General features: G+C 43.6%; 1 protein-coding gene across 5 annotated transcripts in view; it reads left to right on the plus strand.

Moving 5' to 3' along the window:
- The window catches only part of nktr (natural killer cell triggering receptor), a 76,934-nt gene that overhangs the window by 56,566 nt on the left and 6,599 nt on the right, over window positions 1-13,769 (plus strand). For 3 of the 5 annotated variants that reach the window (XM_048613126.1, XM_048613144.1, XM_048613116.1), the window contains 3 exons: window positions 408-500; window positions 11,102-11,161; window positions 12,940-13,014. In XM_048613126.1, coding sequence (XP_048469083.1) covers window positions 408-500; window positions 11,102-11,161; window positions 12,940-13,014 — 228 coding nt within the window. The remainder of the gene's footprint in view (window positions 1-407; window positions 501-11,101; window positions 11,162-12,939; window positions 13,015-13,769) is intronic. The other 2 variants (XM_048613112.1, XM_048613135.1) reach the window with 1 other exon arrangement.

Raw genomic sequence — 13,769 nt, forward strand, 5'->3', positions numbered from 1 at the left:
GAGCCGGAACAGCAGCTTGCCTGCTCGTGTGAAGCTGCGAGGGCGGCTGTAGTTCTCCGGCTCCGCACTGTGTTAATTAAGCCAGACCAGATGAGGATAGCAAGTTTCATGCTATGAAGGACAGTGGTGAACCGGGTGGATTTTCACAACAACTGACAATGTTTTCATGATTGCCAATGAGCTATCCTTTTTTTTAAATTGAATTCAAATTTCATAGTCAGTTGTGGTGGGACGTCGAACCTAGAGTATTAGCCTATGTCTCTTGAATACTAGATGGCTAACATTACCATTGTGTCATCACCTCCCCAGATATACAACCCTGATGGGAAAGTTATAAACCCCAACGTGGTAGGAAATGTTTTTTTCTTATTTGAAAGCCATTCATGCTACACTGTGATTAATTTCAGGTCACGCAGTTACAGCAGAAGTCGAAGTCGACGTAGACACAGCAGAGGTCACTCAAGTAACAGCAGCTCCTATAGAAGCTACAGAAGTCACAGGTAACCTCATTGAGTTTTAATTTACACAATGTCATAAATACAGTCGTGCACTTGACAGAAATTAATGGTGATTTGAAAGTAGTATTTTAAATGCCTACGTTTTGAGTGTAAATCTTGAAGGAATCATTCTAAATCTACAACGGAGCTAGCAAGCTGTTAAAAGTCCTGTCTCTAGCTCAGACAGGATGACCTTGGATTACAAAGGCCAGGGCGGAAATTTTTTGTTCTGGCTATGGAGAACCGAGTTAGACCCTACCATCCAGAGCCCTGCAACTGGATGCAGATTCATCAGAACGACACCAAGGCTTAGAGGATACATAAATTTGGCTTCTATTCCTTCAGGTATCAAAGATTGTTGCATTACCTGAATGAAGTGTTCAAAATGTCAAAAGGATTAATTGGAACAGATTGACCTCTGGTAGAGGAATCGAGGATGGAAAGGCTGTTAGAGCCAGGGCAATTTAGGAGGAATGTTAGAATGTACTTTTTCCATATGCAAAGGGTAGTAAAAATATAGAATCTTTCTCCCAAAAGGTCTTGGATGCTGGGACAATTAAAGTTTTCAAGATTGAGAGTGGTGAATTTTTGGTAGATAAGGCTATTGGGTATATGGAACTCTGATGGGTAAAAGGAGTTGAGGTTATAGAACAACCCTGATCCACATCAATGCTTCAACCAGTTTGAGTTCGGGTGATATAATCTGATTGAGCCTGTGACATTACTTTCAGATACCCCCTGGTCAGGAGTACACTGGTTCAGCATAATGAAGAAGTAGGGTCCCAATTAGGCTCAAAAACAAAGTTGCTGGAAAAGCTCAGCAGGTCTGGCAGCATCTGTGAAGGAGAAAACAGAGTTAACGTTTCGGGTCCGGTGACCCTTCCTCAGAACTGCGTGCATGGAGTGCAATCAGTTCGGAGGGAGATAAGTTGGATTTGTTGAGAGGGGCAGAGAAATTGAAGCAACTAATGTCACGTCGACAGATCTCAAATGAAAAGATCGAGTGCAGGTAAAAGGCCGGAGGGAGGGGTCCAGGTGGAGGGAGAGTGTTGGAGTTGGGCAAAGGGGTCTGTGGAACGGGGAGTGGACTCTTGTCCAAAGAAATGAGCACGGAGGCGAAGACAGTGGAAGAAGAGTTCGGCGTCATGTCGTGCCTGAAATTCGTTAAGGTGGGGACGGAGAGAGATAAAACTAAGGCCTTTGCTGAGTACGGAACATTCAGCATCGGAGAGCGAAAGGTTAGGAGGGATGGTGAATACCTGACAGGAGGTGGGGGGGTTGGGGGAGGGGATAGAGTCAGAGGGAAGGTGAGGAGAGGAAGGTTCCAGAGGGACATGGGTATTTTTGAATTGTTGCATCGTTGCATATTGTGGGCCTTGATGCCTGAAAGGAAAAGAAAAAGTTTCTTGTTAGCACGACGAATGAGCCGGAGGATGAAGTGAAACTGCGGAGTGGTGCAGCCCTGAGCCAGTATGTTGCGATGCTGTTGGAGAGAAAGGTTGAGAGTGTGCCTGTGACGGCGCATGGCACTGAGTGTTGATCTCAGGATGCGGCGAGAGCAGCTGTCCATGGAACGTTGAACATCATGGAGGTATCTGTGATCCTGGGAGGATTCAAAACATGAGGGATGACACTTCAGTTGGAATCCACGTGGGGTGAGTCTGAGCCGGAGGCAGCCACTGAGGAATGTGATATGGCTGTGGAAACGAGTTTTAGCAAATACCTGGTCAAACACCAGGAGTGACAGTGAAGTTAAAGTCAGTGGGCAAGAAGAGAGATTCGAACGGAAATCCCGTCGGAGAGAGGAGCAGAACTTCTTTAAGCTGGGCATGCCTGGAAGAGATGTGGCAGTGAGTTGAATACTAAATAAAAACCAAAAGAACTGTGGATGCTGTAAATCAGGAACAAAAACAATATATTGCCCTAGTTCTACCCCATCTACATTCATTTCTGTATGTCAGCCTACAGCATGGATATATTGGACTTTGAGATATGGAGAGCGGGTTGATATCTGGGCTATAAGAGTTAAATTGTGAGGCCAATTGTCTGATCATTTCAACAATCTGACCCCTCCCTGCAAAGTCACTGACAAATCACCATTCATTTTTGCTAACTTAAGTTTATTAAAAGAAGCTCCTTTACTTTTCTCCACCACTCACTGGTGTTTTTATCAGGGTAACGGTTTCATTTAATAATGGCATTTAAGCACCACTTTAACAGCTGAAATACGTGAAGTAATACACAGCACTCTGTGGCTAAACACATCCATGTCTGGGGGTTCATAAAATGTTTGCCTTCATTTTATAAGTTGTGTGTGACATTTGAAATTAAGTATCCAGATGTAACTCCTGTCCCATCTTCCCCCTCACCAGTCCAGATTTGGCAGTGACCTATACACAAACTATAGTTTTTGATAAAAGACATGAATTTTTATTTTGAGTGTTTTCCCTTCTCTTCCTGACATGCAAAGTCTGGAATGGGGTGCAGTTCCAGAGGTGCCACTTGTTCTTTTATACACTTCAATTTCATGTGCAAGTTTTGAGAATGATTATTAAAACCACATTTGATCTCAGAGGGCCACTCAACCGTTCCTGCTTTTTGCCAAAGTCTGCTTTCCAGCATATGTCCTGATAGCAGAAGTCTTTGGTTGACTTTGGCCCATTCCCCCTTCCCTACATCCAAGAATGTTGAGATCACATGTAGTAATTGCCATTTGCTGCCAAGGTTGAGATCAGCTCACTTAATATAGCCCAGAAATCAAAAGGTTGTTAAATTTTATAGTATTCTTTTTATAACCATGATGTTAAGCAGGCGTCTGGTGTATTAGTTATCATCTTAGTTCATTGTTATTTAGATATTCATAAAGTGCTGTGCACACATTTCCCTCCTGGATTGCTGACTGCTATTTATTCATTACTTTCATTATTTTAAAAAAGCTGCCATCAAATGCAAAGCATAGACATGGTTCGCAATTGTCCCTTTGGAGCTGACTTCACCAAGTCGTTTAATAATACTGTTTGTTCAGTTAAGGGTTTGTACTAGAAATTATTTGCACTTATATTGGATCCTCATCACGAACAGTCACTTTTGGGACAGAGAGGAAAGTTGCATCAATATGTAAAATTGGTTGTAGCTTTCCTATCTTCAGAAAATTGAGAGATGCTTTTAATAAGCTTTCATCACCAAAATAAAAATGAGGTGCTGCCTACAACCTCTAAGCATTTGTCTACATTGTGCAGTTTCACATTGTACTCACTGAGTACCATCTTGAATATATGTGGCATGCAGATATAAACCCCTCTATGCTATCAGTCAGTAAATAGTTCATGCTTTGATTTTCTCCTGTATATTTGATTATTGCAATACGGTACTTCAGATATATTTATGTCTGTATTTTGCCTTAGTTCTATAAAACGATCTTCTGTTCTCTATATAAAGATTTTATTATTGGCATCAAAACTGCTTCTTCAATCGTTAATTAGAAGTGGTCTTCATTTAGTGCAGAAAATTCCCTGTCCATTCAGAAACTTCTGGCTTGTGCAGCAGTTTTGATCCATTCAGTAAAGGGTTGAACACATGCGGCAGTGCAGCACATTTCACAATCTCAGTGTCCCACAGCACTTTACAGCTCATTACTTTTGAGGTCTAGTCACTGTTTCAGTGTTAGAAGTATAGCAGCCAATTTGCTCATAGTAAAGTTTCACCAGCTGCAATGCAGCAATGACCAGAGAGTCCTTTTTTTTAATGTGATGTTGGTTAAGGGATAAATATTGGCCAGGACACCAGGGAGACCTCTCCAGCTTATTATTAAAACAGGGTCATGGGAACACTTAGAAATACTTGAGAGAGCCAATGAGGATTTAGTTTAACATCCCAATGGTGCAGTATGCCCTCAGTACTGAATTGGAGTATCAGTGTAAATTTTGTATTCAGGTTTCAGGAATGATTCTTGTACCCATAGTTCAGACTCAGAGATGAGTGTGCCACCACAGACAATGTAGATATCTACTATGTGTACTTAATCTGTTTCACAGCAATGGCTGGATTTTTCTCCTTCCATCACTAACAGCAATGATCACAGTTTCCTGAAAAATTATATTTTAAAATATTGCCTCAATTCAAGCAATTCTGTCTTATTCTGTGCAGTTTAGACATTTGGATTCCAATTCTAGCTGGCCATGAGGGAGAAAGAGGCAAATGTGGGGAGACAGGGATTACACATAGGTTTCCTAGTTTATAGGCAGATGCACTACCTTCCAATAGGGATGATAATTTGGTGGAACAAGGCTGCAATCACGTATCAATGGATTTTGGTACAAGCAATTCAGGTATTCTGACTGCAATTAGGAAATTGTGATTTCTGCCTGGAGAGCACCGAGGCTTCCTCATGAAGTGAGGACAAGCATTCACGGTCCTCATGGCCCAGATAGAAACCTAAAGTTACCAAACTTAACTAAAAGTTACCAAACTATTAGGGTATCTCCTGACCCACTATCCAGCTCCTGGCAGGCTAGCCTGTGGAAGGTCATCAACTTGTTCCTTTCTCAGGTTGTATCCCTTTCTGGAAGAGACAAGGACCAGAGGGCACAGCCTCAGAATAAGGGGTCGCTCATTTAAAACAGAGATGAGGAGGAATTTCTTCCCTGAGGGAGTGAAGCTGTGAAATCCTTTCCCACAGAGCGTTTTGAAGGCTGGATCATTAAGCATATTCAATGCTGAGATAGATTTTTAATGGATGAAAGGAATAGTTGAACCACATTGCCATTAGGGAGGGAATTCCAGGATTTTTCCCCAACAACAGTGAAGAAATGGCATTATATTTCCAAGTTGTGATGGTGAGTGGCTTGGAGGGGGTCTTGAAAGTGGTGGCGTTCCCATGTATCTGTTGCCCTTGTCCTTCTAGATGGAAGTGGTCGTGGGTTTGGAAGGTACTGTCTGAGGATCTTTGGTGAATTTCTGCAGTCCATCTTGTAGATAGTAGTGATGTGGAGGTGCTGGTGTTGGACTGGGGTGGACTAAATCAGAAGTCACACAACACCAGGTTATAGTCTGGCAGGTTTGTTTGAAATCACAGACTTTCGGAGCACAGCCCTTTCAGCAGGTCAAGTGTGTGAGAAGAGCACACAGGCTCAGAATTTATACACTGAGAGATCAAAAGATCAAAAAACTGGTGTGAGTGGAGTGTTGAATAATAAGTCTCTGCTGGTGACCAAGAGTGTTAAACAGTGTGAGTAAAGTGTCAACAGCTGAATAACAAGCGAAGAGATGACCTATAATCTGATTACATGAGCCGAGCGATAATCACAAAAAATTAAAAATAAGGTGGTGCTGGAGACAAACTAAATGACTGGAATAACATGGCAGGTATAAGAGTCGCATGTTGAGGGTCTAACCAAAGTAATAAATAATCCAAAACTGTACAAACTAATTAAGATAGAGAGATCAGAACAATTTATCAAGGCGATGCTGTCAAAACAGGACAGCAAGGAAGGTTTTACAAATACAGAAGTGTGATGGGGTCACATGTAGTGTAACATGAACCCAAGATCATGGTTCAGGCCTTCTTCATGGGTACAGAACTTGGCTATCAGTTTCTGCTCGACAATTCTGCATTGCTCTGTATCTCGAAATCTGCCTTGGAGGACGCTTACCCAAAGATTGGAGGCCGAATGCCCTTGACCGCTCAAATGTTCCCCGACTGGGAGGGAACGTCCCTATATGGCTATTGTTGCGCAGTGTCCATTCATCCGTTGTCATAGCATCTGCATCATCTCACCAATAAGCCATGTCTCGGGGCATCCTTGCCTATAGAGTATGAGAGAGTCAACATTTGGCCAGATAGGAATGTTCCCTCACTGTCAGGGAACATTTCAGCGGTCAAGGACATTCAGCCGCAGATATTCGGGTAAGCGAGATACACAACAACACCGAATCGCCAAACAGAAACTGACAGCCAAGTTCCATACCCATGAAGACAGCCTCAATCATTATCTTGATTGATTTATTGTCACGTGTACTGAAATACAGTGAAAAGCTCTATTTACGAGTGGTACAGGCAAATCACAGTAAGCAAAGGATGTACAGATCAAAAAAGACTTGGAGGCATACATGTTTTAGCAAGACTAGTCCTGATGAAGGGTTTAGGCCAGAAACATCAACTCTCTTACTCCTCTGATGCTGCCTGACCTGCTGTTCCTCCAGCTTCACGATGTTTTGTGGCATGCAGGTTACATTGCACAAGGCATGCGCTAGGAAAGATCAACGTCAGCTAGATCAGCATTATTTGAGACTAGAGAGTCCATTCATCAGTCTGATAACAGCCAGGAAGAAGCTGTTCCTGAACCTGCTGGTGCGTATGTTCAAGCTTCTGTACCTTGTGTCTGACGGAAGAGGCTGTAGGAGGTCATTACCAGGGTGTGATGCGTCTTTGATGATGTTGGCCACCTTTCCACAGCAGCAAGCCGTGTAAATGGAGTCCATGGATGGAAGAGACAACAAGGCGCAGGGCTGGATGAACACAGCAGGCCAAGCAGCATCATAGGAGCAGAAAGGCTGACGTTTCGGGCCTAGACCCTTCTGGAAGGTTGACTTCCTTGATGGTCTGGGCTGTGTGCACCACCTTCTGTAGTCTCTTACGGTCCTGGGCAGAGCAGTTGCCATACCAGACCGTTATGCACCCGGACAGTATGCTTTCAGTGGTGCATCTGTAAAAGTTGGTGAGGGTCCTTATGGACGTGCTGAGTTTCCTGACTGCCTGAGGAAGAAGAGGCGTTGTTTTGCCTTCTTACTGTCGCGTCTACGTGGGAAGTCCAGGACCAGGTTCATGTTGCACTACATGTGACCCCACCACACTGTTCTGTATCTGTAAAACCTTCCTTACTGTCCAGTTTTGACAGCATCATCTTGATAAATTGTTGTGATCTCTCTATCTTAATTAGTTTGTACAACTTTGGATTACTTATGGCTTTGTTTAGATATTTGGCGTGCGACTCTTATACCTATCATGTTATTCCAATTGTTTAGTTTGTCACCACCACCTTATTTTTAAGTTTTTGCAATTATCTCTCTGCCTCATTTTATCAGATTATAGGTCATCCTTTCGCTGGTTATTCTGCTGTTGACACTTTACTCACACTGTCTAACACTCTTGGTCACCAGCAGAGGCTTATTATTTGACACTCCACTCAAACCAGTTGTATGATCTTTTGATCTCTCTGCCTGTAAATTCTGTGTCTGTGTGCTCTTCTCTCACACTTCACCTGACAAAGGGGCTACACTCCAAAAGCTTGTGGTTTTAAATAAGCCTGTTGGGCTATAACAGCGTCGTGTGACTTCTGTCTTTGTAGATGATAGACATTGCTGCCTCTTAGTGTCAGTGGTGGAGGGCGTGGATCTTTGCGATGTGGTGCCAGTCAAGTGGGCTGTTTTGTCCTGGATAGTGTCAAGCCTCTTGAGTGTTGTTGGAGCTGCACTCATCCAGCATGTGCGGAGCATTCCATCACACTCCTGACTTGTGCCTTGTAGGTGGTGGAAGGCTTCGGGGAGTCAGGGGATGAATTAATCAACGCAGTATTTCTAGCCTCTAACCTGCTCTTGTAGCCATTATGCTTGTGTGTTGAGTCTAGTTGAGTTTCTGGTGAATCCCAAGGATATTCATAGTGAGGGATTCGGCGATGGCAGCACCTTTGAATGTCAAGGGGCAGTGTTAGATTGACTCTTACTGGTGATGGTCATAGCCTGGCATTTGTGTGGCGTGAATGTTACTTGCCACTTGTCAGCCCAAGTCTGGATATCATCCAGATCATGTTGCATTTGAACATGGACTGTTTCAGTATCTGAGGAGTCGCGAATGGTACTGAACATTGTACAATTATCGGCGAACAATCCCACTTCTGACCTTATGATGGAGGGAAGGTCATTGATGAAGCAGCAGAAGATGGTTGGGCCTAGGACTCTACCCTGAGGAATTCCTGCAGAGATGTCTTGGAGCTGAGATGACTGACCTCCACCAACCATGGCCATCTTCCTATGAGCTAGGTATAACTCCAACTAGAGGAGAGTTTGCCCCAATTCCCATTGATTCCAGTTTTGCTAGGGCTCCTTGATGCCACATTCAGTCGAATGCAGCCTTGATATCAAGGACTGACACTCTCACCTCACCTCTGGAATTCAGCTCTTTTGTCCTTGTTTGAACTAAGGCTGTAATGAGATCAGGAGCTGAGTGGCCCTGGCAGAACCCAAACTGGGCGTCACTGAGCAGGTTATTGCTGAGCAGGTGCTGCTTGATAGCGCTGTTGATAACACCTTCCACCACTTTTTAATGGGCTGCAGCAGCTCAAGAAGGCAGCTCACCACCACCTTCTCAAAGCAACCACGTACAGGCAATAAATGCTGTCCCAGCCAATGATGCCCACATCCCACAAATGAATAAAAAATCTAAGGGAATCAAGAGTTATGGGGAAAAGCAGGAAAGTTGAGGTGACGATTATCACATCAGCCTTGATCTTATTGAATGGCAGAGCAGACCTGATGGGCTAAATGGCCTACTTCTGCTCCTGTTCTGTGGTCTGATGGGCCTTGCTGCACGTAGGTTTCCTGGGAGGTCTTGGTGCAAATGGGTTTTGTGGGGATCTCAGTTTGATTGGATTTGGTGATACAGGCTATAGAAGTAGGGCAGAGCAAGCTTTCAGCGCTCAGCAGCAGTGCCCATCATTTCAAACACCATAAAAATACCATGGAAACAGACACTGAATGAAACTGTCCATGTTACATTAAGGCATATTATCTCATATGCTATTGTAGAGGAAGGCAATCAGGCTAGGGGCCAGATGGGATGTGTTTTGCAGAATGAAGTATCCATCAGTGTTTAATGCTTCGTTTTAGTGGAATTGTGTCTGTATTGGTTTATGCTGAGTGAGTGAATTAACATTAGGGATGGCACAGTGGCTTAGTGGTTAGCATTGCTACCTCACAGCACCAGGGACCTGGGTTCTGTTCCTGCCTTGGGTAACTCTGTATAGTTTGCATGTCCGCCCCGTGTCTGCGTAGGTTTCTACTGGGTGCTTCGGTTTCCTCTCACTGTCCAAAGATGTGCAGGTTAGGTGTGTTAGCCACCTGGTTATGGGGACAGTGTAGGGGGCTGGATCTGTGTGGGATGCTCTTCAAAGGGAGAGTGCAGACTCAATGGGCCAAATGGCCTCTCTCTGTACTGTAAAGATTCTATGGTTCTGTGACTTTGTCAAGCTGCTAGCTGAGTCTCACACTTGCTGACAGCGCACTAATTTAATGACAGAATTTAAAAACCAGTGGCAGGCTCTTATAGAATTGCACTGATTAAATACATCATTTTTTTTAAAGGAGAGCAGTAACAATGATAACTATTTAACTTTTCTAAATCTTTGCTGTGTTTTGACATTGACTTGCATTCTACTGTTTCTGGGTGCAATAAATCTCACTTATTTGTAACATAAATAACCTCTATCAAATATCTATTCTTATCATTCTCCCCCTCCTGTATTTCACTCCATCCACCCTCAATGTGTACAGTCTTCACAATCATGAATGCAGGCCTTAGACAATCACTTTCACCACCAATACTTGACAGAGCAAGTGCTCTGGCCAGAAGCCCAGATCCTTGCTCCACGATCTGACCTGAGTAAAAAAACCAGGATGGTCAGTCAGGTTTGTTTTGTGGTGACTCAATGCGTCATGGCATGTAGCCCTCAGCCATAAGGCCAGGCAAGTTCCGGGTTCAATCCTGGTTTATGTTCTGAGTCAGGTGGTATTTTTAGACAGGGCTATGCTAAGGATGCTATTGTCTGCCTGTCTGTCCCTGAGCCAATCCTGCTTCCTGCTCCATGATCACTTTCTTGAGAATGCACCAATGGACTTGAGTTGCAGGCAGGATCACATGCAAGTGTGATGGACTCTATATCCAAAGAACTTGTCACCTCACCACTTTGGAATCAGTGAAGTTGTGCCCTAGCAATATTTTGTCTTTAGGAAGGAATCAGGACAGAATTGGGCAGGTAGAGCTGAATATAGTGTTAAAACACGGTTAAATATTTATCTCCATGAATAGGCTACAGAAAAGGCAAAGTAGCATTCCTCCTTGGGATATCTGTCAACCGTAAACTTACGCCAACCATAAAACACTCTGCATGAACATTAATATTTCCCCTGTAGATACCCCTAACAGTAAGGTAGTGATAACTTGTAGGCCCTGTACCATAATTCAGATGATGAAGCTGGAGCTTGCAATTCCTACAAAAGGATGCCCGATTCTGAGCCTGGCCTTGCAAACGTTGAGTGGAGCTTTAAGCAGTGCACTGGGGCAGCCGTTGGCTAGCACCTGTGATTTATAGAGTATTGTTAACAGCTCACCCCGGGTTGTTCTTTATACATCCCTGGTTGCCAGCTGTGTGAGAGAAGGTCACCTTGGCTGTTCTCTTTTCCTCTGCATTTACTTCATGGCGAGAGATCTCTCTCTGTAACGATTTGATTGTGAAGTGCTGTATTAATTTGGGTCAGGATCTGAAGCAGGTTTTGTGGTTGTTTGTTTCATGCATGATAGTTTATTTATCTATCTTGTTTTCTTCAAACAGTAGAACCTATAGTCGAAGTCGATCTCGGAGCCTGTCATCTAGACGTCACCGGAGGTCTCGGTATGTATTCAGTATAAGAGACTGCAGAGAGCACATTTTTGTTATATGCGCTTGGTTTTGTTTTTGAGCCTGTGCTGTGCAGGAGAAGCTTTTTTTTTTGTTCTGTTTACTTGGGAAGGGAGCTTCTGCATTCATCCAGTTTAAATAATGAAATTTAATGTTCAAGGCAATTTTTTATTAGTTCACGGGATATGGGCATCAGTGGCTAGGCCAACGTTTATTACTCATCTCCAAGTGATAGTCACAAATGTTGTTGTGAATCTGAAGTCACATGTAAACCAGATAAGGACAACGGTTTCCTTCCCAAAAGGACATTAGTGATGCGTTTTTCCTGACAGTCAACAATGGTCATCATTAGACACTTAATTCATACTTTTGTTGAACTCACATTCCACCATCTGCTGTGGCAGGTTTCAAATCCAGCTCCCCATAACATTAGATGGAACTAGAGGAACACAGCAGGCCAGGCAGCATCAGAGGAGCAGGAAAGCTGACGTTTCGGGTTGGGACCCTTCTTCAGATTTCTGAAGAAGGGTCCCGACCTGAAACTTCAGCTTTCCTGCTCCTCTGACGCTGCCTGGCCCACTGTATTCCTCCAGCTCCACACTGTGTTATCTCAGACTCCAGCATCGGCAGTCCTTACCATCTCCCCAGAACATTACCTGGGTTTCTGGATTAATAGTGTAGTGATAATGCCACTAGTCCATCACCTCCCTAAGCTTCAACAGTTCCTATCTCAGTGGATACTCCAGTGTCCTCACTAAGAATAAATTTTGGGAACATTTTTGCCAGAAGTACAAGGCTGTGTTCAGTTCAAGAAGAGATTAGAACATCATTGTCTGTATCAGTTTGCAAGAGAGGGTTCTAATGCAATAAAAGGCCAAATGTTAAGCAACAGAGTTAATGAGGAAGTGCATTTGTTAGAGGGTTCTTAAAACCCCACCCTCACTCTGAGTAACTGGCAGTTAATTAACTGGCAGAGGCATTTGATATCTGATGGTAGTGAACACAGGGATACAACATGCTGGAGCCCTGCAGAGTTCTGACAGCCAGCATTCAGCACATGCTCTGCCCTGAGGAGATGGGCGTGTTGTTGCCAAGTCTTAGTTCTCTGCTTCCATTTGGTGGTAGAAAGGCAGCATTATCAAAGATCTGCCAGTACAGTGTGAGGCACATAGCCCTGAGAGACACTATGATGTTTGAGTGTTTAGCACTCATAGACATTTTCCAGTCGTTTTTCTTCATCCTCTATTAAATTGGCTTTCTTCTACTAACAGCCACTTAAATCTTCATTCCCTTTGTACATCAGTATGCAGTGAGAATAGACACATTAATATTATAATCCCACAAATAGGTTTTGCCATAAAGCAGTGACCCACCCACCACGTGTAAGTAAGACACAGTCCGGGACAGTGTCGTGTGAGGCATTCAACATTTCGTGGTTCCAGAATTTCTTATCTTTCGTGAGCTGCTGGGTGAGTTTAGAGTACTTGTTTAAAGGTTGCAAGTGTGTGTTTTTGTGACTTGCAACGAAATAAACCTCAAAGTTACTGTGGCTGTAACTGAATGTACTGTTGCAGTCTCTGCAGCAGAGATTGCTCCATTAAACTGCCTACTTTAAGTGAAGCTGGTAGTAAGAATGCATTACTGGCTGAAGCTCCTATGTCATGGTTGATAGTGTCATCTGAATTTCCTTTATTACCTGTGTAAAGTAGTGTCTCCTCACACTTACAATGCACTAGGTAATAGCTGTGATTCTTTCTCTGTCTGGATTCCAGGTCTGATTCATATGATAGCTACGACAGTAGGAGCAGGAGTCGGAGCCGTAGCTACCACAAATCCAGAAGGTCCAGGTAAGAGACTGCTTTTCCTTCTGATTTAACTCTCCGACAGACTTCCCATTCTGGAGACACTTCCATAATCAGGATTGGGGGATGCATGACATTGTTATAGTCTACCTGCTCACCAGAATCCCCTTCATGCCTTGCCCATTTCTTGGCATATGAGATCTAAGCAATTGAATGAACACAGACATGCCCAAACTTTTCTCACCAAATCCTCATAGTCTGCATACTTGCAGCACAAACCTCACTTTCTGATCAGGATCTGGGGCTGTAGTCTGCATTTTGCGCCCAGCAACTTTTCCAACACCTTCTCCCTTCCTAGACCACTTTCTACTTCTTGCCCCTACCCCCACCATACTCCTTTGGTTTCAATACTTAAGTAAGATGCATCAATCATTGTTCAAGTATTTCCAGAATAAGACCGTAAGACATAGGAGCAGAAATTAGGCCATTCAGCCCATTGAGTCTGCTCTGTCATTCAATCATGGCTGATAAGTTTCTCAACCCTATTCTTCCACTTTCTCCCCATAATCCTTGATCCCTTTGACAATCAAGAACCTATCTATCTCAGTCTTAAATATACTCAATGACCTGGCCTCCACAGCCTTCTGTGGCAGTGAATTCCATAGATTCACCACTCTCTGGCTGAAGAAGTTTCTCCTTATTGAATCATAGATAGTAGGAACTGCAGATGCTGGAGAATCCGAGACAACAAGGTGCAGAGCTGGATGAACACAGCAGGCCAAGCAGCATCATAGGAGCAG

The sequence above is a fragment of the Rhincodon typus genome, chromosome 2 (genome assembly GCF_021869965.1).
Source record: "Rhincodon typus isolate 14 chromosome 2, sRhiTyp1.1, whole genome shotgun sequence".
In the NCBI taxonomy this organism is placed as follows: Eukaryota; Metazoa; Chordata; class Chondrichthyes; order Orectolobiformes; family Rhincodontidae; genus Rhincodon; species Rhincodon typus.